Source organism: Limanda limanda, chromosome 21 (genome assembly GCF_963576545.1).
Source record: "Limanda limanda chromosome 21, fLimLim1.1, whole genome shotgun sequence".
NCBI lineage: Eukaryota > Metazoa > Chordata > Actinopteri > Pleuronectiformes > Pleuronectidae > Limanda > Limanda limanda.
The window spans coordinates 5,578,307-5,602,056 of NC_083656.1; the positions used below are offsets into that span (position 1 = coordinate 5,578,307).

At 42.7% G+C, this 23,750-nt stretch overlaps 3 protein-coding genes across 3 annotated transcripts; 2 read left to right on the forward strand and 1 right to left on the reverse strand.

Moving 5' to 3' along the window:
• Positions 1-6,400, reverse strand: pth3r (parathyroid hormone 3 receptor). Its single transcript, XM_061095240.1, has 13 exons — positions 6,329-6,400; positions 3,702-3,807; positions 2,792-2,902; positions 2,585-2,709; positions 2,184-2,278; positions 1,772-1,925; positions 1,496-1,649; positions 1,335-1,395; positions 1,180-1,246; positions 1,010-1,104; positions 701-842; positions 544-585; positions 1-441 (listed from the first exon to the last, which is right to left on the reverse strand). Exons 1-13 carry the CDS (start codon positions 6,392-6,394, stop codon positions 1-3), a joined length of 1,659 nt encoding a protein of 552 aa, XP_060951223.1. The 5' UTR covers positions 6,395-6,400.
• Positions 6,401-7,905: 1,505 nt separating this feature from the next.
• LOC133027855 (translational activator of cytochrome c oxidase 1) lies at positions 7,906-11,016 on the forward strand. Its single transcript, XM_061094996.1, has 6 exons — positions 7,906-7,965; positions 8,120-8,408; positions 8,497-8,603; positions 9,500-9,633; positions 10,180-10,342; positions 10,614-11,016. Exons 2-6 carry the CDS (start codon positions 8,123-8,125, stop codon positions 10,821-10,823), a joined length of 900 nt encoding a protein of 299 aa, XP_060950979.1. The 5' UTR covers positions 7,906-7,965; positions 8,120-8,122; the 3' UTR covers positions 10,824-11,016.
• Positions 11,017-11,547: 531 nt separating this feature from the next.
• On the forward strand, positions 11,548-17,699 carry kcnh6b (potassium voltage-gated channel, subfamily H (eag-related), member 6b). The gene is made up of 13 exons (XM_061095389.1): positions 11,548-11,625; positions 12,332-12,481; positions 13,515-13,940; positions 14,422-14,815; positions 14,929-15,128; positions 15,224-15,476; positions 15,571-15,764; positions 15,854-15,962; positions 16,089-16,355; positions 16,447-16,627; positions 16,722-16,946; positions 17,188-17,194; positions 17,436-17,699. The coding sequence occupies exons 1-13, from the start codon at positions 11,548-11,550 to the stop codon at positions 17,697-17,699; spliced, it is 2,748 nt and encodes a 915-aa protein (XP_060951372.1).
• Positions 17,700-23,750: the final 6,051 nt, after the last annotated feature.

A 23,750-nucleotide genomic window follows, 5' to 3' on the forward strand; every position in this document is an offset into this window, starting at 1 on the left:
TCACAAGATGGTCTCCAGCTCTTTCAGAGTTAAAGAGTTTTCTGGATCTTCAGCTCCAGACGATTGGATCGAAGGTAGCGCGTGACTTTTGGAGTCATTGTTCCCTTGGCTGGTTCTGACGTGCGTGGCAAAGACACCTGAGGTCTCCGTGTCACCAGGAACAAATCCAAGCTGGGTGGTTTGTGTTTGCAGCAAGTTGTGGCGTGGCAGCCTGACCCCTGACCCCCCACCAGCAGCTCCACCTGATCCCAACGCAGCTCCTGTGAAGGGAAGCACTCTGGGGTTGACGGCAGACAAGCTGACACTGTGCGTGGTGGTGTGTGACATCATGCCGCCGTAGTAACAGCTGCCTCCACCGCCGCTGCTGGTCATCCGGGTTTTCTGTTTGAGGTCCTGAGCGAGGCTGCGTCTCAGCCAGGCCTTCTTCACCTCCGCCTGCACCTGAGAACAAGAGGAAGGAGACAAACAGAAGGTCGAGCTTTACTACAGTAAGTAAATCTGAGTGTTTTTCAATCAAACTAAATAATAGCTTTAGTACATTACCTCCCCATTGCAGAAACAGTAGATAAATGCAACAAAGAAGCCCTGGTAAGAGGAAATGGAGAAGTTGTTAAAGAAGAAGAACCTCCACATCGGTGTAGAAGATGTATTTGGAGTATAGATAACTGCATTCTGTACCTAAGAGGATGAATATTCTGACCTGGGAGGAGTTGAAGAACATCTCATAATGCATCTGCACCTGCCACAGCAGCCCAGTGACGTCAGTGTAGGGAAGAGCCATGAACACCATGTAGTGAACGCCGAACAACGGCATGAGCACTAATGTGGACTTGAGCAGCTTCCTGCCGATAAAGAGAAGAAATTATCATGTTTGTCATTGTCAGTGTCTCAATTCAGGGTCTGCATCCTTAGGATATACGGGATTGTTTACAAACAAACAAACATATAAACCAACCAACAGACAAATGGATAGCGGTGAAGACAGAACCTCACTGGCGAAGGTAATTACCGGTACTGCTGTCGAGGATCCAGTTTGCCAGTGTTGGTTTCCCACAGTTTAGAGGCCAGAACTCGGATTATGTTGACAAATAGGAGGAAATTCACCTGCGGGGACAGAGATGACAAACTAAATCTCAAATATGCTTTAACAATATTTAATCATTCAGCTGTTTTCCTTACAACAATGGCTGCCAGAATGGGAACTTGGTAGATCCACTTTAGGTTCCCGGCACTGATGTCCCAACATCTGAAAGCAGAGGGACAAAGAGTTCAAGCAGGAGTTTGTGATAGTAGTGATGTAAACACAAGGCACCTGAATGCATCACGTGACTCACTGCGTGTCGGCCAGCGAAGCTCGTGCACTGACCCAAATGGACACAAACACAGCTGGAACACCTGGAATGAGTGCAGAGGGGGGGGGGGGGGGGGGGAGATAAATCTGCAGCGTGACGATTCACCATTAGCTCCATTTGTGACGACGGAGCGACCTGCTCACCCCAGCCGATGATGGTGAGGGCCCACAGGTAGCTCTTGTCGGAGAGGAAGGCCATGAAGATGAGGCTGTGTAGGTACAACCCCTCCACCAGGATCCAGTAGTGATTGGTTGCCAGGAAATACAGGAAGAGAGTGACAGCGACTTTACAACCGGCCTGTAGACACAGGACAGAAGATAAACAAAGTTAAACAGACCATAATATGCTGATAAACTAATATATACTGTCAGAAAAACTATGAATAAATGGACATGCATATAAAAAAGCAGATGTTTTACCATATTTGGCTTCTGTGCAGTGAGGTCAGGCTCAGCCCGGCTGTCATCGGAGATGGAGTAGAGCACCGCGTCCTTCACGAAGATGCTGACTGCTCGACATATGAAGGAGGTGAAGAGGTGAATGTGGATGTAATTGCGTGTGCAGTGGAGGCGCCTGGAAGTGTGTGTGGTGTGTGTGTGTGTGTGTGTGTGTGTGTGTGTGTGTGTGTGTGTGTGAGAGAGAGAGAGACAGAGAAGTTAGCTCAGGAAACGATTGATGTCTTGTCATGAAACAAACCAAATCAAACCATAATTTGTCTTAATTGGATTGAATTCAATATGAACAAACGCTCGGTTTTGTGGACAAAGCTGTAGATTCTTTTTGAAAACAGAGGCAGCTAAAGATGGATTCTTACTATTTTAAGATTCTTACTTGAAGTAGCAGAGGATGGAGACGGCCACCATCAGCGATGCGAGAGAAACCGAGTACCCGACGGTGTACATGAGGTGGAGTCTCTCAAACACCTTCTGAAACAAGACAGAAAAACACTGAGAGAGTGCATCTGTGCAGATGAAAACAGATGTGACACAGAAATAAGGGTCTGGACAGCTGTGTATAATATGTGAAACACATTTACAGGATTCGGACTCTTTAATACAGGCAGAACAACAACCTGTGGGCGGCAGATTATTTGTAGCACAGTCTCTCCTCCTCCACAGAGAACAGAGAGGTGTGGAAAAGAATTGTGCAACATTCTAATGTCTGCAAACACACATTCAGCCAATAACCAGATCACATGCAGTCCATATACACATCTGGACACATGCACTCACCTCTTCTTGCTTCCTGTGGTTGGAGCTCAGGTATGAGGTGCACTCTGTGTAGTTGGCCCACGTGCGGTTGATGCTGGACACCTGCTCCCAGTTTCCCGAGGCATCACACTGGCGGTAGGCTCGTCCTGGGACACAGGGACATTGTAAACTTCAGCGATTGTCCTCCTCACATGTCAGTTCCTCATTGGGACCGAGGAGCTCTCCTACCTCCGTGGTTGAAGTCGTAGATGTACTCCGGACACAGCACTGAGACCAGCTGACCCTCCATGCTCCGTGGCCAGCAAATGATCCCGTCCCACTCTGGGATGCAGTCGCCCTCTTCACAAATAAAACAAAGCAGATGGACTTTCACTGTATGGTTGTAGCTCCACCAAATAAATTGATAGATTTAGACTTCTACAACTCAATGGTTTTTCCTTGTACTCTCAGCCTCTGCAGAAGGAATCAGCTAAATCTTTGTTTCTCTGTGAAGGTTCAGAGATGAAGAACCTTATTGCTGTTGTTTAAACCCAAAAAAACTGCAATATCTAATGAACAGAGATTTAGATTAAAGTTTAATCTGCGGTTGTTGGATTTATTGTGTGTCCATTATCTGCTAGTGGAGGAAGGATTGATTGGTGTGACATTGCTATATTTGTCCCAATCCTTCATCCTTGTTTATTACAGTTATATTTAGGTTTCCGTACTGCTTATCTGAAAGTACGCTGTTGTCTCACTGGACCATTACGCTGCCTCTCTTCTGTCGGACTGTCGGGCTCCATCCTATTAAATTTCTTTTCACATCAACCGTTGAAACGCTGTCATCAGCCTCCACGCCACCGACTCAGTTTAAAATGTCCTGCTATTGTCTGCACCTGCATTCAGCTCTACTGTGATCTCAGTGATACTGGGCTGCAGCAGGATATTGGATGGGTGTTATATCGGATGTAAATAAATCAGCCGGTTCTGTATTGGGACACAAACTCCCTGACCTCTCTGAGTACGGTTATTAAATCCTTCCCTCCTAAATAGGTAGAGCTCTTAAATATTTAACTTTTATTTTATCTGGAGTGAAGGTTTAAATCTGATATAACAGAAAGATTTCGGATGAATGCAATAATCCAAACAGCACATTTACCTCTGACCTGGGCCATCTGTGCCTGGATGCTCCTTTCACACCTGGCGTGAGCACCAATCAGAACGTAGATCTGCTCGTCTCGCGTGATGACATCATCTGAGTCGATCTGCAAAGAGAGAAAGAGCTGAACCAAACCTCTAGAGACAAACCTCTGGAGTAACAAATTAGACAGACACAAATAAAATCATTGGTGACAGGATCGTTTAGAAAGGTCTCATTTACTCAAGCAGCCATTTTCCTATAATGCCTCTTCAGCAGTTTGACCAAGTGATTGGTTATTTGTCCAAGACTCAGCACTTTTATTCATCTTTGAAGCTGCCCATATTTCCCGAATAAAAATCTCTCTGAAGTCTTTTTCCAACCGGGGCCGATCTATCAACCACAAACGCTCCCGAGGATCCGATGTGCTGCCTCCAGGTGTCGTGAAATAGTTGTGTGAGGGTGCGGTATGTGATGATCCACCGTCAAACCCTTCTTCTGCCTTCGGCCACATGGGGGGGGGCCTTGTCCTCGGGGCCTCGGCCACGCCGGTGAGAAGTTGCCCACACAAGGGGCTTTGTGCTCCGGGGTACATTTCACAACAGAGCAGCAAAACTAGCAGTGAGTCAACCAGAGGACTCACATGAGAACACTTCGCCAGAAGAAGAGGAGAGAGAGACGGAGAGGGAGAGGGAGAGGGAGAGAGAGAGAGAGAGAGAGAGAGAGAGAGAGAGAGAGAGAGAGAGAGAGAGAGAGAGAGAGAGAGAGAGAGAGAGAGAGAGAGAGAGAGATCAGACCGAAAGAGGAGAAATGCTCAGAGATTTGTTGTAATTCAATATTAATGAATTTGCAACTGCCAATTTTATATTTCCTCTGCAATTGGAAGGGATTATTTACAGTTTGTTTTAGATTAGATTATACAAAACATTTTTTTATGATTAGATAATTTATAAAATAAATTGCAGTGCCCCCCAAACTCGATATGGAAATAATACTTACTGAAAACGTTACCATAATCAAGATCTGATTGTTTATCTCTGGTGTGAGAGTATTTTTAAATAGTGAAATTGGCACAATAAAGTTTCTGAGAATATTACTTCCTCTCACCGCCGTCGTTCTCACCTGCTAAACAGCTCCGGTTAAACAGACGAGAATCCAAGTGGAACAATCAATGGACATGTGATAACTAACATTCTTTGCACGGGCCAGTAAAATAATCTGTGAGTGGGTGTAAAGTGTTTTCTGTATTGTCTCAGATCCTTTCATCTCCTACAGGGATTTGTTTGGGAAAGAGACTCTCAGCCAAAGTCCACACACACACATTGAGCAGCTCAGGCCACTTGCTGTATAGTGAAGGATTATAACACTTCATATATGTGTGTGTGTGTTTCTAGCTTATGGGTTTTAAAGATCACATATTCCTGTTTCAACCTTGACATGCAGCATAATTCAATACCCGAAAGTCAATTCAAAAGTCATTTACTTTTCTTTGTTGCAAGTTTTTCTGCTGACGGACAGGGAGTGTTATCAAAACAATTAGTATTGGGAAGTCCCCCTCGCCTTTGTGTCGTAATTGAATTTATCCTCTCAGGCCTCTGCTTCATGTAAAGTGATTTTCAGGCTGACTGAGCAGGAGGTTGTAAGTCTGCCGGACGTCGACGCTCGGGATCGACCCGGGGGAAGATGAAGAGAAAAGGTTTGTGAGGTAAACCGGACGACAGGTGATTTGTTGTCACCACTGCTGCATTGTGATGCTGTGGATGTATTTTGGGTTCAATCAGGTGTTTGTGTTTTGTCTCGTGTCCTGAATGAAAACAAATCTTCATACATTCTCCTCTTTGTGTGTTTATTTTGTTTCTGCAAAGCCCTAATGAATGCATTGGTTTTTCGATCACCTGGAACCGATACTTCCCTTGTTTCTGATAATGCATTGACTCTGGATGTCAAGGCTGCTTAACATCTTATTTGACTTTGTTTTACAATTGGAAATAAACTATAAACAGTGGGGTCCACAAAAACAGAAATATCTCACTGATACATATAGAAAACGTCATGTTTCTCTGAGTCTTTGAGCATTTTGAATTATAGACATATTAGCTGTAAAAAAGTAAAGTCATCTAATCCTTCGAAAAAGTACAAGACGCTCAAAGAAAGTCACAGATCCATGAAATTTTCTATATGTGACCCAAAGTGCAGCAGCATGTGGGTGTTACTTCTGACGCACTGTCATAATAAAGTGTGTGATATGATGCTAACGTGTGAAAAGTTTTCATTCAGAACATAAAATACATAATTTTTAATAAGAGAAGGGTTATTTCATTGCTGCTTTGTTAATTTATCCTCATGACATCCCACAAATATTTAACAATTATTAAACATCACACAAATCTGCGCTGAAATGTTTTCACAAATGAAAAAAACATTAAAACTCTGAGATGTTGCAATTATTTGTGCTTATTTTGAGAGACTTAAAGTAAAACCAAAGCAAAAACACAACTGTTTCAACAATAGAGTGACAAAAATTGTGAGTTTAAACAAAGAACAAATACATCTACGACGGGTAAATAATACCTATTTAACCTATTAAATCAATGAAGTGGTCATAAACTCAATCACCTAAATATTGAGGATAAGTCGAGTACACTCACCAGAGCAGTCGCTGTTATTACACAGTGGAAAAGAGCGAGGGCACCGATTCCCTGTGCACACAACATGATGTCTTTTCTCCAACAGAGCTGAAGTTCACTTTCCACGCTCACTCAGATCATTTTCTCCTCCTCAGGCTGTGTTGAAGGAACTTGTTTCCCAGAGTTAAAGACTCTTCTTCTGCCCCAGTGCCTCATCAGAGCTCATTCTTAAGTTTCAGGCTCTGGTGACCTCCAGTTTCAAAGATGTCTCATTTTCTTCAGTCCTCTCCTTGAGGCTCAGTGGACTGATCAGGTTTGAATCATCATGGTACTGACAGTGGTCTGAGGAAGAGGAGCGCCTTGACAGACGCCTCCTTCTCCTCCTCCTGCACTTCTTTGGACTGTTGTCTGTTGGAGATGGGTTGGTCATGATTGGCTGAAGCCTCCACCTCTCTTAACCCTTTGTGCTCCTCTGCTGTGGTCATCTGTCTCCGTCTGATCTCCTCTAAACCGGTATGTCTCAGATATTATTGATCCTACAATCAAATGCGTTCTCAAGTATAGGTCCGTATACATGCAGCATGTCCCTGGCTTTTGAAAGAATGTGTCAAATGTACCATCATCACACATAGACGCAGACTTGATATATAATCCTGAACTTCCTGAAGGTAATGATCTCTTTAACCATTAATTGAGAATACAATACGTGGGGATGGTTGGATGAGTGGATGGATGATTATTCTGGATAATAAACAACATATTTTAACTCATTACTATGCGTAACACTTCTGAACAACATAAAATGAATAATGTACTTTAAGTCCAATCCACTAAGTCAGCAACATTTTTTCACTAGTTCCCACTAGTGGAAACAATATGATGACTTGTGTTGCTGTTTATTTTTAAAGAGCAGCTGTCAAACATGTGTGCTGTTATTTGCAGTTAATCCCCAATCTCAACCAGAAACACCCAGGGGTCCTCAGACGGATTTAAAGTTCCCATGGTTCAGGATTTGTTCACTTGTTGAATACACTGAATGAGGAGGGAGGCATGAGAATCTGTTCATCCGAATGACTCAACTATAAACAGAAAATAAAAACCAGCACAAGAGAAAATATTAACTTGAAGAGGAGCCAGAAAAGTGCTCGGAAATATATTACATGAAAGTAAGAGTCTGAAAATGTCTGCCAGCTTAAATCTTTAGTTGTTACTAGAGCTTGGTCTTTATTTCAATTAGTACTATTTGCTTAATACTTATATACTTAAATACTTAAAGGCAAGATATAGGATATTGCTAGTTAATAATATTTAAAATAATAATTATCTGAGACGAAAAGTAAAAGTAAACAAGGCAAACACAGTAATAATCGTAATAACACACTAATTTAAACTATACTAATTTTTATGATAGAAAGAAAGCTGTACATACTTTGTTACCTTGTAGATGATGATGATGATGATGATGATGATGATGATGATGATGATGATGATGATGATGATGATGATGATGATAATGATGATGATGATGTCATAACACGATTATAACAGAGCGAAGTTGAACTTTTATTTTGAAAGTCCAATCTGTGAGGTCACCGGAACCAGGAAGTGCCGGGTTCACAACAAGGACAGAAGCTGCAGCGTGTTTCCCACTAAACTCTGTAAGTTCACTTCCGCTGCTTCCATTCATTTACACAGCGCTTTTTGAATTAACAGGCGTGTGTGTGTCTGTATTGTGTGTGTGTGTCTGTGTGTGTGTCTGTGTGTGTGTGTGTGTGTGTGTGTTTGTGTGTGTGTGTGTGTGTGTGTGTAAAGGGCATGGTGGGGGCGGCGGTGCTGCGGGCTCTCCGGACCCCTCTCCTCCGGTCCCTAGCGGCGGCCTCCTGCCGGTGCTCGGCCCCGGTGGAGACCCTCCTGTCCCCGGCTCTTCGTGTGTTCTCTCCCCCGTGGTCCAGCTGCTCCGTGCGGCCGCTGCAGCTCTGCCCCCCGCTGTGTGCCGGACACAACAAGTGGTCCAAGGTGAAGCACATCAAGGGTCCCAAGGATGAGGCGAGGGGCCGGATGTTCATGAAGCTCGGCATGATGATTAAGATCGCAGTGAAAGGTGAGGCTGCACTGAGGGACTGGCACAGATCCACAGTCCTGCCCTGGACCCGCAGCTAACCTGTCACTTGTTGTGGTTTCACCCACAGAAGGTGGGACAAACCCGGACATGAATTTAAACTTAGCTCACTTACTGGAGCAGTGCCGGACCAAGAACATGCCCAAAGCCTCCATCGACACAGCCATCAAGAGTGCGGTAGGTGGACAGCACCGGCAAGGTGGAATTGATGGTCCAACAGTCTCTTAAAATGTAATCAAGCTGCAACACATTTCACACAATCATAAATATCAGTTCCCTAAACATTTCTGGGGTTTTTGCCGTCAAGGTCTATGAATTATTCTCTTAGAAAGCTTTAAAACATCCCATCTCACAATCTTAGTGGATCCATCCCCTGATCCAGATCTCCACCAAGTGTCAAAGATCGATAGATAGATGGATAGATAGACATATAGATAGATAGATAGATAGATAGATAGATAGATAGATAGATAGATAGATAGATAGATAGATAGATAGATAGATAGATAGCTAGATGGATAGATATATAGTTAGATAGATAGATAGATAGCTAGATAGATACATAGATATATAGATGGATAGATGGATAGATGGATAGCTAGATAGACAGACAAAACCATCAATCACAAGAGCATAAGAATATGAAAAGGTTAAAATTAGTCAAGATTAAGTTCACTGCAGTGAGACTAAAGTCTCGCCACCGTAACTACTACAAAGCTGTCACTTGAAGAAGTATGTGCTCATGGAGATATTGACAATACAATTATGTTAGGTAAGTGAGCTGATTGAGTATTAAAGACAAACATAAATACAGATTTAAAGATATAAAAACGCACTTCATCAAAATCTGTCCTGTATCTTGCTCAAAAACAAACCAACCAACTAACAGGGGTGAAAACATAACCACCTTGGGAGAGTTCATTCATTTTCAAAGTAAATTTCTGTCACACAAATGGCTCCAGTGCTCCATTCTCTCAGTCTCTGGAAAGATAAACACCGCTCCTCTAAAAAGACAAAATAGATATCCATATGCTGCACAAGCCTGATTCGTGTCCTCGCTCCTGGTTCTGCAGGAGAAAGCCAAACCAGTGTCCCAGCAGATGTTTGAAGCTCGGGGGCCTGGTGGATGTCTGCTGCTCATCGAGGTTCTCACCGACAACAACACCCGCAGCCACCAGGAAGTTAAACGCCTGCTCAACAAGAACGGGTCAGAAATAAGAAATTATACTGATACAATACTGAAATTTCACTATGTCATGTGCCTTCACCGCAAAGACAATTCTGTTTGGATGAAGGATTATCAAGGGGAAGTGGCAGGTTTTACACCAGTATTGTTTTACACAGGTCATAAATGCAAATTCAGGGTATATATTGTATCATATGTACTTGTATTGGAAGTAGTTTGCAGTGGGTGTAGAAAGAAAAAAGCTATGATAGAGCATTGAATAAATTCATGCATTTTATCTAACAATCCATAATTATTGGTGAGCACTGTACAATTCTGTGTTTCCTTCCAAAGTGTAATAGCTAGTAACTACAGTTTATTCATTTCATTCCAGATTAATTAAATTTACTGCTATATTTAAAAATACATGACTGGTTTTAGTAAAATAAATCACAACCACATGCATTTTACTTAACCCTACAAATATAAAAAAAGTAGAGAGTAAGCAAATATGCAACATACGGAAATTACATGTTCAAAAAGGTCGATGTGATGTTACTAAAGGTGTAATTCTCTGCTTGTCCACAGTGGGATGCTGTCCGACGGGGTTCGCCACAACTTCACCAAGAGGGGGGTGGTGGGGGCGGCGGGCGACACCATCTCGGCGGAAAGAGCTCTGGAGCTGGCCATCGAGGCCGGAGCCGAAGACGTCCAAGAGACGGAGGATGAGGAGGAGCTGCCTCTCCTGAAGGTCAGAGAAGAAGAGACGTCTCCTACGTGCAGCAACACGAGGAGACAAAGATGCAAATAGCAGAAGCTGTGGTTGTTGAATTGACATTTTAAATGAACGTATGTGCCTGAATGTCCTCGGACCAGTGGTGTTCAGTTAAAACTCAGAGAGCTCCAGATAGAGACAGAATGACTATTGGGAGTTTTTCAGTGTTTATTGTTGCTTCTTCTTTACAGACTGAAGCTGCTTCCTGCTACAGTTTGACTCATTCTTTGATTTTTTCTCCCTCCAGTTCATCTGTGACACGACGGACCTGAGCAAGGTGCGAGCCTCGCTGGAGAAGCTGGGAATGCAGATCACGTCTTCTGGGATGGAGTTTATTCCCAACAACATGTTGTCTCTGGACCAGGACCAGCTGGAGGCTGCCTCATCACTAGTAGAGGCTCTGACTGACTGTCCAGACGTAGTTAGAGTGTGGGACAATATCCAGGCTGACAGCTGAGAACGACCCCTGGACCCCGGGCTGGACACGGAATAATGTGGAATATAAATTTACACAAAGAAAGGTTTTGAAAACCTTGTACATCTGTTGGTTCTGATACTGAAGCTTGTTGCGTCATTATATGTTTTTGCCCATTTTGAAATCATCTATATGGAAAAAATTAAAGAGAAAATAAACATAGATTTATTCATAATTTGTGTTGTGGTTTGGTTTTTGTCTTTCAAGAAAAAAGTTTGATTACCGATTTAAAAGGTTTAAAGACTAAAATTACTTTTTCCTCATTGAAAAGTCATGCAAAACTGTATTTATGTTAAGTCGATGGGGAAAAGTATACAGACGATTGAAGGTCAGAGCTGAAGGACATTTGGAGCCAATGTCATTACAGGTCATTACCCCCTCATATTACTGTAGAGTCAACAGTTGGGTCAATAAGATCCCACATTAACAGTATGCATGCAACATATTGAGCGGATACTATACATTCAGCTGATTTTAGGATTTTTCTCCGCGCTGACATCTACGTCACAGACTGAACTATATTTTAAATGTCCAGGGCCGAAGCCGACTGCCCAGGAGAATGTTGAAATGGTAATTTGATGTTAATGGGGAAGTCCTGTACACCAGCCCTCAGCCCATTTGCTCTGTTTATCAATGCCCGTCATCGATTTTTCTGTCAGTTCCTCTCAGCTATAGTATGTTATCGATTGTTTCCCAGTGTTGGCGAATGTCGCGCCGCCGCATGCGAGCTGCAGGCCAGTCCTCAGCCCCGTGCCAGAGCGGAGGGTTCAGCATCGACGTCTGCGTCCAACAGAGAAAACAGACGTGCATTTGTTTTGGGTAAATATGAAGCAAGAAAGAGGAGAGTGAAGGTTTTTTTTTAAACATACTCGTCCAAACTATAGTGTTCCGGAGGATGGAAGTTTGAGGGATGGCTGCGCGCTGGTCAAGGTCGAGGAGGATCTGATATTCTGGTGTCAAATCAGGTGAGTTGTGTTTATGACTGGAGTTAACAACCTGAGAGTTGACAGACTTGTGAGAGCTCATCTTTCTGCTGCTGCCTGCTCTGTGCAGTTACACCTTGAGAGACTTTCCTGTGTTTAAGGACAGAGAGGGAAGGGGAGCAGAGCTAGATGGACATTCTGGGAAATCAGAGTAGAGAGGAATTGGTCGTAGGTTGCAGTGATTATTTAACGTCCCAGCGTATAGTTCCCTATTTGGCATCCAGGGAAAATTCAGAACGAAAAATTATAAGGCAATTTTGTTTCAATTTTTAGGAGGGAGCACAGATTATATTTATAGATTTATTGATTGACAATGTAAGTCTGAATTGGGGAGAGTTGGGAAGACATGCAGCAGACAGCCATGTTTTTAATTTATATAAAGTTTTCCTCAACTAAACCTCAACGAGTTATAGTGAGCAAATGTCCCTTTAAAATGAAGAATCGAAGTACTAAAGAGGTTGTTTTCATAAGTATAAATAAATAATGGGATAACCTGTATTCCAGCAGAGCTCCATGTCTGAGTCAGACCTCATGAAGAGTGGGGGAGCCGGCAGCAGGGGCCCCGAGTGCCGCTCGCCTCCAACCCCCCGGGCGGAGCTGCTCAGCCCCTCCAAGGTGAAGGACTGCTCTCAGCACGTCACAGAGAAGGTCACGCAGGTACAGGGGCCAGGAACCTCGCACAGGGCTCACTCAACAGTTAACACGCTCATTCTTGACCACATTTCAAGTGAGAGTCTGTGACATTAACGGCCTGTGATGCTTTAGAGGATTGTCAGGTTCATTTTAAGACATCACACCTACTAATTTTTGATTTTAAGAGCCTTCTAGGAAGTTGGCATCATGGAAAACTGCTGTAATTAACCTGCTGGTGGAAAAATCAGTAGGTTGTTTAGTGGCTGAATGTTTTTCTCCTGGGTGTGAAAAGCAGATTTACACCACAGTTCAATGTGGACCTGCTGCTGTTGCTGCTGCAGCCCTGGGGCTCAGCATTCTGCATCACTGCACTCGCAGGACGCTGATATGAAACAAACACAAAGGAAGTCTTTGTAATGACCCCGCGACCGTGGTGCACAAGGTCACGTGTTGATCCCTGTCTGCGTGTCTGTTTATCTGATGGTCTTTCACGGGAACCTGTTTATGAAGCTTCGTGTTATATCAGCGAGATTCATCAGGGCAGCAAGCGTCACTTTGAAATTGGGCGAGAGAGAACATGAGGACTTTGGCAGCAGATGAACTCATGTGTCGTGTGTCTGTGACGCTCAGTTTATCATTACAGCTCCAGGCCACCAGCATCAGTAAGCTCAGGCCGGGGTGATTACAGCACTCTGCTCATTTACCTTTGCTCTGGTTTTTATCGTTTGCGATCTCGAAATTTAATACTATAAATACTAAGTGGATGTAAACTTTACCCAAGTCCGAGATTCACTAATGACAAGGATTTGTTGGACTTACAAGGTCGTAGAGCGCGCAGCCTCCACCAGCTCCATCAAAACAGTGTGTCTTCTACAAAGGTCTGTTGGGTAGGATGAGAAACCTTTGGAGAATGTATCTGGTGTAGTGTTTTTTACTTCAGAATATCTTGTTTTCTGAAATTGCAACGAATAGTTTCACCTACAATTTCCCCCTGAAAGACTGAAATCCTGTAATATGCGTGAGAATCATTGCATTCTGCTGCATTCTTTATGTGCAGGTACTTTCTCTGGAGTCGGATGTGCTTCCTGAATACAAACTCCAGGTGCCAGATACAACATGGCTGATCCTGCTTCACTACAGCCCCTTCAAGGCGTTTTGGGACTGGATCATTCTCCTGCTGGTCCTCTACACGGCCGTCTTCACTCCTTACTCGGCCACCTTCCTCTTGGACGTGCACGGGGATTTACGTCAAAGGATCTGTGGCTACACGTGTAACCCTCTGAATGTGGTGGACCTCTTGGTGGACGTGCTGTTTATTGTGGATATAGTCATCAACCTTCGCACGACGTACGTTGACAAGAACGACGAGGTGGTGACACAGCCGAGCCGGATCGCCAAGCACTATCTTAAAGGCTGGTTCCCTATCGATCTGTTTGCAGCGATCCCCTTTGACCTTCTCATATTCAGATCTGGCTCTGATGAGGTAAGAACTTTAATTGTTCTCTCGTTATTATTATTTTGGCAGTGATCCTTAGATATAACTTGCTGTCTAGTTTCAGAAACAGCTCTGACAAGACGGTTCTGTTTTGAACTCTGTCCGTTTGGTTGTGACCAAGATTAAACAAAGACAACTGAACCGATTTTCACAAGACTTGGTTGAAGGATGCAGTTTGCGTCAGGGAACAACTCATTACATTTTGGTGCAGTTTCGAGTCAGGGCCGGATCCGCCCCCTGAACGGGATTGGTACCAAATGTTAATGGTTTCTTCCCTGACCCAAACAGCATCCTTCCACCAAGCTCTGTGAAAGTCCATCTCGAAGTTCTTTTGTAATCTTGCTTACAAATGGTCAGGGGTAAACACATAACCCCCCTGGCGGAGGTTATGGTTTTTAAAAGCTACTCTAAATCGAATGGTCATTTCCTTGCTTAACATCTTCTTCCCTGTTGTTGTCGGACACCAAAGATGGCCACCTTAACAAGCCTGCTGAAAACCGCTCGGCTGCTACGATTGGTCCGTGTGGCAAGAAAGCTGGACCGATACTCGGAATATGGAGCTGCCGTCCTCTTCCTACTCATGTGCACCTTTGTCCTCATCGCCCACTGGTTGGCCTGCATTTGGTACGCCATTGGCTTCGTGGAGAGGCCGTACACGGAGACGGGCTGGCTGGACAACCTGGCTGAGCAGCTGGGCAAGTCGTACAACGACAGCGACTCCAGCTCCGGTCCGTCGGTCAAAGACAAATACGTCACCGCTCTGTACTTCACACTGAGCAGCTTGACGAGCGTCGGGTTCGGCAACGTTTCTCCAAACACCAACTCGGAGAAGATCTTCTCCATCTGCGTCATGGTGATCGGATGTGAGTCGAACAACACTGTTAGGCACATGTGTAAAAATGACACTCATAAACATTAGTCAACTGAAATATCCTGGGTCTTATGGTTCGATTGTGTGTGTCCTCTTCTGCCTCAGCTCTAATGTATGCCAGCATATTTGGGAACGTGTCTGCCATCATCCAGCGGCTGTACACGGGTACAACCCGCTACCACACCCAGATGCTGCGAGTCAAAGAGTTCATCCGATTCCACCAAATCCCCGGGTGCCTGCGTCAGAGGCTGGAGGAATACTTCCAGCACGCCTGGGCCTACACAAACGGCATCGACATGAACGCTGTACGTTAAAACGAAGACAGTTTGCAGGTGGTTGTTCAGGGTTCAGGTTTTGCTTCTAATCGCTGATTATTCTATTGTTTTTGTCCCATATTGAGGTGTTGAAAGGGTTTCCAGAGTCGCTCCAGGCCGACATCTGTTTGCACCTGAACAGATCCCTGCTGCAGAACTGTAAGGCTTTCCGTGGGGGTAGTCAGGCCTGTCTGCGCGCCTTGGCCAAGAGGTTCAAGACAGTCCACGCTCCTCCAGGCGATATCCTGATCCACTACGGAGACATCCTGGACTCGGTCTTCTTCATCTCGCGTGGTTCGATCAAGATCCTTAGGGATGATATGGTGGTAGCCGTATTAGGTAACGTCTTATTACCAAGTAGCCCCTGAAAATCTCCTAAATCAAACTTTAAAGACAGCAGTTACTCAAATAAAACGTGTTCATGCTCTTGCAGAAAGGAATGACATCTTTGGTGAGCCCATCCACCTGTATGACGACCCGGGGAAGTCCAACTCCGACGTGCAAACCATAACCTACTGTGACCTGCACCGCATCCAGAGGGAAGACCTGCTGGAGGTGCTGGATATCTACCCCGGCTTTGCAGACAAGTTCTGGAGGAACCTGGAGTTGACCTTTGACCTGAGAGACGTATGTTTTGTTAAGAGAACGATTAAGATCTTGCTATTTTGTATTTCACAGAATCGTGACAATGTCTTTTTTCCCCCTGTGTTCATCAGCCTGATCAAGTCCCGCCAATAATAACAACTGATGACTCTGGAGACGACTGTGGATATCACCACAAGCCAAGACACAAGCTCCACTCCCTGGACTGCAGAATCAGACCAGGTGAGATATGTAGTGAGTTCAGTGTGTTTCAATCTATCCTCTGATAAATTACTGCATAGGTTGTACTCCTGATCTGTGTAGACTAATACTGTAACTGCAGTTCTCGAAATTCTTTTCTTTGAACAGATGGAATCGATCATGAGGATTCCTACCCCCTTCAGTCCTTCCGTCATCGTCACTCCCCCTCCCAGGCCCACTGGGACGACCGCTGCAGCTGTGGATCCCCGTGCTCCCAGTCCAGCGAGGACCTGGAGACGACTCTTGCTCACGGTGCCAAAGTAGAGCTTTGTCCTCCAGAAGATGCAGAGCGGGACTACTCCCCCTCTGTGATGCAGCTGCGGCCCCCGAGTGGCACATCAGTGGGGAAGGAAGCAGGGGACAGAGGACCCCAAGGTGGGTGGACAAGGTTCTCAATTGTCCTGGAAAGAGACACAAGACACTTACAATCTAATTATATGGATTAAACTTGTTTTATTTCCCTCAGCTTCATCTGTGAATGTGCCGGCGATGTGTCGCTACTGGCCGGAGCGACAGTCACAACAGTTTTCCGGCCGCACCTGGCGATCGTCTTCTGTCCGTAACTCATACCATCCACCGCCGTTCACAGAAGAACGGCCCTGTGAGCTTGAGTCTCGACTGGAGGTTTTACATTCACAGCTCAACAGGTGAATTTTCCTTATAAACTTTAAGAGTCATTAAAAGAGTATTTTCTCTGTAGCTTCTGTGTGTGAAGATAATTTTTTACACGTTCTTCTCCAGACTGGAGACTCGCATGACAACCGACATCAGCGTCATCCTCCAGCTTCTCCAGAGGCAGATGGCTCCCGTACCTCCAGCCTACAGCACTGTATCATCCAGTACCCTCACCTCCAACTCACCCAGTCTGTATGGGACCGGGACACCAGTAGTGCCCAGCATGTATCCCAACTCTCCCATACAGATGGACACACAGGTAAAGATTAATGCCACAACGAATGTCTCCATGTGAAACCACATTTAAATTCATTCCATGCAGATTTTTATTTGTATCTGCGCCAAATTGCACACATTCATAAATATCAATCCCCTTGTAATTTATACTTTTACTTAAAAGTTTAGTGTGTAAAATGTAGTGACATCTAGTGGTGGAGTTGCATATTGCAGCTAAATACCCCTAACCCCACCCTCCCCTTCCAAAGAGAAAGAGAACCTGTGGTAGCCATCAGTTGTCATAGAAACTCAAAAGAAGTCTAGTTTGTCCAGTCTGGGCTACTGTAAAAAAAACATGGCCGCCTCCGTAGCGATGATTCTGACGCTTTTGATGTAAATATAAAGTATTGAAATATAAAGTGCCCATTCTAGGGTAAAGAAAATAACAATTCGTAAAATTTAGATGAAAACATCACTAGGATTATTTTATATTCAGTTTCTGCCAATAGATCCCTTTCACCTAAAAGTTAAACACTCTCATGTCTCCTCTCCACATTCACCCAGAGGTCCCAGGAGTCTCTGTCCAGCGGTATCCCCGTGACCGTGGCCTCGGACGACACCATGTTCATGACCGTCACCCCCGAAACTGAGACCCGTCCGGGGTTAGCTCTGCAGCCCCCCCGGCCGTCAGACAAATCCTCCCTGGTGGAGAACCCCCCGCTGTGTGGGAGCCTCCGCTGCCCGTCGCTGCCGGGGAACCTGGACATCAGCTCGGGACTGTCTGAGATCCAGAAGCATCTGTCTGACCCGGTGCTGCCCGTCATCTGAACGCCTGCAGTGAAAGAGACAGTGTGACCGAGAGAAAGTAGTAAAACACAGCTACTTACAGATGTGAGGAAGAGTCCAATAGTCTGCTATCGATACAGGACAGGAAGTAGTGTCTCGACGTCAGATAGTGGAGGCCTGCAAGGATTTCTGACTCACCCAGGATTACACTCAGTCAGCGATGAGTACTACAGTTATCACACTTCCCACAAGACATCTGCTGATGTACAGTTTGTGCATGAGTCAGATCATCAAGGTTCCGTTTTGTGAAACCACTTCTGTTGTGGTTCAATACTCTGTATTTTACTTCCTGTTGCTGATCAGGTCCGAGCCTCTATCCCAGATTAGAGCCTGATTTACACTGAGTCCACAAATCCATCATCAATATTGTTATTTAGGAATAAAGGAAAAGTTTCCACCTTGAAAAAGCTCATCTGGTTCTCTCTAGATTTATAGCTAATACATCATACTTGGTTTTTTAAATTTCCAACATTGTCCAAATACTCATTTAAAAAAACCTGCCCACAAAACATGGGCTGATTTTCACATAAAACCATTTTGATGAGGATCCATTGAATGTGGAGAATAAACCAAGATGCATTGGTTCCGACACGTCAGTGAAAGGTTTTTATCAACTAACAGATTCATCGACCGGGCTCCACTCGTGTTTCCCACCAGATTCTGATTCCACTGTCACAACAGCGTTGACATTGATTGACAGCGCTCGTGATCCAATGTCAGTTTCCACACAGTAACAAAACTCTCTTCTCTCAATCTATCATTTCTAAAATGTAAATTTGTACGATATAAAGTCTCATCATTGTGTTAATGAGTCACTGAGTTCATATTGTCTAAATATTAAAAAAAAAGTGTGTATAATGGTTTAAACTGTGATGGGAAGGGGGGGTTGTTTGTTTCTGTTTATAATTAAGTTAGGTTAATAAAGTTACTGTTGCAGAAATGGCAGATTATGGTCATTTAATACCATTAAACTGATATGTACTGGTTTTCAGTGGAATAAAACACATTTATATAAATCACAAAAAAAATGAACATGAATGAATATTGAGGCCAAACAACATGTAACTGTCTGTTGGTTGATTAGACGACCTGCTGAGAGACTGAAGGGAATTGAACCTTGCAACACTTTTGTCTCGGTGCTCGTTCCAGTTTTCTGATGCAGTGCGATTTGGCATCGTTGTGTAACAAGGTCAAGTAGTGGGGTCAGCTGCTTTCACACAAGCAATGAAGTCCGGATATTTTCCAAATTTATCTTCCTGAAATCTACCAGAGGGGCTCGTATAGGACAACACCAATGCTTGAGTCAGTTTAGTCAGATATTTACGTGTACGTGTCTGGAAGCAGCTATTGTAAAAAGCTTTACACACAGTATCTGCATCAACTTGGCACCAACACAATCCTGTGGCTTTGTCCTTTGTCCTGTGAACATGACTGAGAATGGTTTTGCCCACTGTACATTATTGATCTCTCCCTCGGCCGTATAGGCCAGCATAGGGTCCTCGATGGCCCCCGGCAGCTGCTGGATGTCCCAGATTAGAGCCTGGTGGTCATCCGCTAGACGGAGCCGAGGGGAAGAGGTTTGATTTGAATCGATTTATCTTGTTTGTACAAGAAGAAAATCATGTTACTAAACACCACATGCTACTGGCCTGATTCTGCTCGGTAGCCGTTTTGCACCAGGTTGTTTTTCATCCAGCAGGACAGAAAGACATCCAGACAAGATAAGAGGAAACACAAAAACACAGTATTGTCCCACAGGAGCAATTCACTGACTGCAAGCTAATTGAATTTCACACAGTATTGTGTGTGTGTGACTGTGTTGTTTAGTGGCTTTGGTCAAACGTATATCGGTGAATGAGATTAACTTCAAAAACATCCAGAGATTCTGTTGCAGACATCAAAGCTTCTTCTCTCTAGTTCCTGCTCAATTGTACTTTTCAGCTTTGATGACGACAAACGTGTGTTTACTGGCACAACGTTGAGACGAGTTCACACGTGTGGCATAAGAAATACTTCCCCTTGTGGTCAATGTCAGCGGCTGCAGAAATCAAACTTATAATAATTTATAATAATAAAGATAATGTCTCTGCTCTGCTCCTGCAACAGCCCCTCGACTTCTGGACGGAAAACAAACTGGAAAGACAAAACCCCAACTGCTTTGGTTTTTGTTTTTTTTTCCAACTGCAACAACAACAGTTTTAAAATTTACATCAAAAATGTTTTTTTTTTAAATTTAACATTTAGATTTAGATTTAGCATTTAGATTTAACATTTAACATTTAAGTGTAACATTTAACATTTGGATTTAAATATTTATAATATCTGTTGTTGACAAATGTTGACAAATATGTTTGTAAATGTTCAAAAATTCACACCAGTTTTTTAAACATGGTTTGAAGCTAAATGTGACAAAATGTTGCTGTTATTTTCAGCGTGAGCTGCTTTACAAACGGCACCGCATAGAGATGCAGCATATGTAGTTTGCATCTGCATCACTAGGTGGCAGGATTGTTGTTTACAGTAATTTTCATAAACTCAGGTCTGAGTTTTTCACATTTTTCTATCTCATAAAACTACAACATTCAGCCAGGAGACAGTTAACGACAAATTTGAATCATATTGTCTTGACAGAATCGATTCACACATTAATGGAGTTATTTTCAAACGACAAAACCCCAACTGCTTTGGTTTTTGTTTTTTTTCCAACTGCAACAACAACAGTTTTCAAATTTACATCAACATTTACATCAGCTCCGAGAAGCTGAGGTCGATGGTTATTTAAAGGCTCGGAGTGTTTTCTTTACGTTATTATTATTAGCTTTACATATTTTTTCCTATCTTTTCCATGATCATCACGAAAACTCATATTTCCTCCTCACTTAAACCATGTTGTTTACATGTAATGATATTTTGTGCTGACATTCATGGTCCAGGATGATAAATCAAAAGACAGTTTTGGCTTTGAATTAAATGTCTTAAAAAACAAATATTATCCATTCTGCCCAGGGGAGGAACCTCATTGGTTTTTACTTAAAACGTAAAATATTTTAAAGTTTTTGATTAGATTTATTTAGAACAGATCAAACAAATACATGGAAAAATGACAAATAATAATGTACAGTGCAGGGGGAGGCGGGGATTATTTTAAAAGACTCAACCTAAATATTGTATAAAACAAAGTTAATGTGCAGAAGATAATGTGACTACTTGAGACACAGATTAAAAACAGCAACGCCATCATCAATCCAAAAGTCAACCGACAGAAGTCACAGACTCAGAGTGGGCAGCATCATCCACCATCTGACCTGCTGTGAACTGGGACTCACTGTTTTGTTTAATTAAGTATTTAAAAACCTTTTCTTTGTGCTTCACTGATGCCGCTGATCTGCCTTCACCTCAGAGGAGATCAGCTGATGGTGCAGAGTCAACACAGAAAACACTGGTTTTGGATAACAACCATTAAACCCATCATTACCCCTGTGAATCCCCTGTAACCTGTGGGTCTGCTCGTTTCCATAAATGCTTTTGCAAAACAGCCACTGACACATTGACTGATGTCTCAACACTAACCGTGTGCAGCAGCTTTCAAAAACGTCTCCCACTTCCATCAAGGCAACAAATCAGAGGAATCTGCAGCAAAACAACCTCATCGAAAGGTAGAGTGTTCACCAACGTGGATCAGTATTTTGATGGGTTCCTGTTTGTTGTAGAATCTTCTTTGTCACAAATGTATTTGTCATGCTCTAAAACACGACACCTGTTTTCCTCAGGTCTTGAAATCTCCTGCTCTGCCCAGTCGTGATGCTTCGGACACATTTTGGCTCCAACATCTCTGGCTCAACCCACTATGATTTTTTCGAATGTTCAGGGTATGAGTCGAGCAAGAACATATGGGTCTTTTGCACATTGCTGTGCTCAGTTGTTGGTTTTCCTGCATGCGTTGTGATCCTCTGGGAGATGTTTCAGACTCGCAGGAGAGGAAGTCCCCTCAAACCACATGATTTTTTCATCCTTAACCTAACCATCATGGATGCTTTCTTCTTGGCCTTTATCCCACCTGCAATGATAAATCACTTATTTTGGCAGCATATATGGTATGATTATGTCTGGAACGGTGTTTATGGCTTGAACATGTGTGGGAGACCCTTGCTGATGGTGTGCGTGTGTCTGGACTGCTACCTGGCTGTGGTTCATCCAATCACCTATCGTACCAGGAAGAGTATGACGCCCCGGGTAGTGATGGCCGCCATCGTCTGGACTTTGACGGTTGCCTATGGTCTTGTATCAATGACTCATCCCCATTTATACATAACCATGTTAATCCCTGCACCATTTATAGTAGCCATTGTAATGATTGGTGTGTGTGATTATTTCATCCTTCACACTTTGATCAAGTCCGAACAAGGCAAGAAAAACATCCACCCGCAGAAGCAAAGAGCTCTTCAGACCCTGATCAACAGCCTGGTCTTGACTCTCGTCTCGTACCTTCCACCAGTGCTCATGTACATATTTGGCCTTACTCTCATCAGCAAATGGAAAATCTTAGTGTGTGTTGTCTCTATTCCGGCCACCATTACTTCCAGTCTGGGATCTGTTGTCATGCCTCTTCTCTACCTGCATAACATTGGGAAACTGGATCGTTTCAGGTGCGGAAGCTGCAGGAAAACCTAACTCCTCTCGTCTCCTTCCTGCCAATTCAGACTGAGGTAGAAGTTCAGGTTTTTTTGTTCCATTGGGAAATGTGTTTATGTGTTTCCTGTTATTTTGTTCTTATATGTTGTTTTTCATTTCCTTTAACGTGTGCGTGTTTTATTTTTGCATGAATATTTGTATTTTGCTGTGATGAAAAAGTACTTTAAAATGTAGAAAAAAAGTTCAAGTGTAGTTCTCCTTCATACTTTGATCTGTATCCTCAAGACTCGAGACCTGTTTACCTAATGTTCATATTGAAGTCATGAATGAATAGTTGTGCTACAAAATAAAAACGTATAATGAATAATAAAGTTTCTTTACTCAGTAGGAACCAAGCTAATCACATTGTAGGGAACTGCTATCTATCTATCTTTATGGTAGTTTCTATATATTAGCCTTGTGATACACTGGATAAGTAGCATAGATAAAAGATGGACACACATATGGTGAGATGTATGGGGTGCCGTTTGTAAAGCAGCTCACGCTGAAAATAACAGCAACATTTTGTCACATTTAGCTTCAAACCATGTTTAAAAAACTGGTGTGAATTTTAGAGAGTCACTTTGTTGCATATTTACAACAATATTTGTCAACTTAGAGATTTTTTAAATATTTAAATCCAAATGTTAAATGTTACACTTAAATGTTAAATGTTAAATCTAAATGCTAAATCTAAATGTTAAATTGAAATCTAAATATTAAATTGAAATCTAAATCTAAATGTAAAATCTAAATGTTAAATCTAAATCTAAATGTTAAATTTAAATCTAAATGTTAAATCTGAATCTAAATATAAATCTAAATGTTACATCTAAATGTTAAATCTAAATCTAAATGTTAAATTTAAATCTAAATGTTAAATCTAAATGTTAAATCTAAATGTTAAATCTAAATGTTAAATCTAAATCTAAATGTTGAATCTAAATGTTAATTCTAAATCTAAATGTTAAATTGAAATCTAAATCTAAATGTAAAATCTAAATGTTAAATCTAAATCTAAATGTTAAATTTAAATCTAAATGTTAAATCTAAATATAAATCTAAATGTTACATCTAAATGTTAAATCTAAATCTAAATGTTAAATTTAAATCTAAATGTTAAATCTAAATGTTAATTCTAAATCTAAATGTTAAATCTGAATCTAAATCTAAATGTTAAATCTAAATGTTAAATCTGAATCTAAATGTTAAATCTAAATGTTTCGGGTGAAACTAAATATTTAACTAATATGCAAATTCAAATGCCAGTAACAGGAAGTAACAAACTAAAAGCTCCCCCTTGTGGCTGGCTATAGTGGCTACAGGTCATAAGTCCCGCATCCTTCATAAAAGTGACACTAA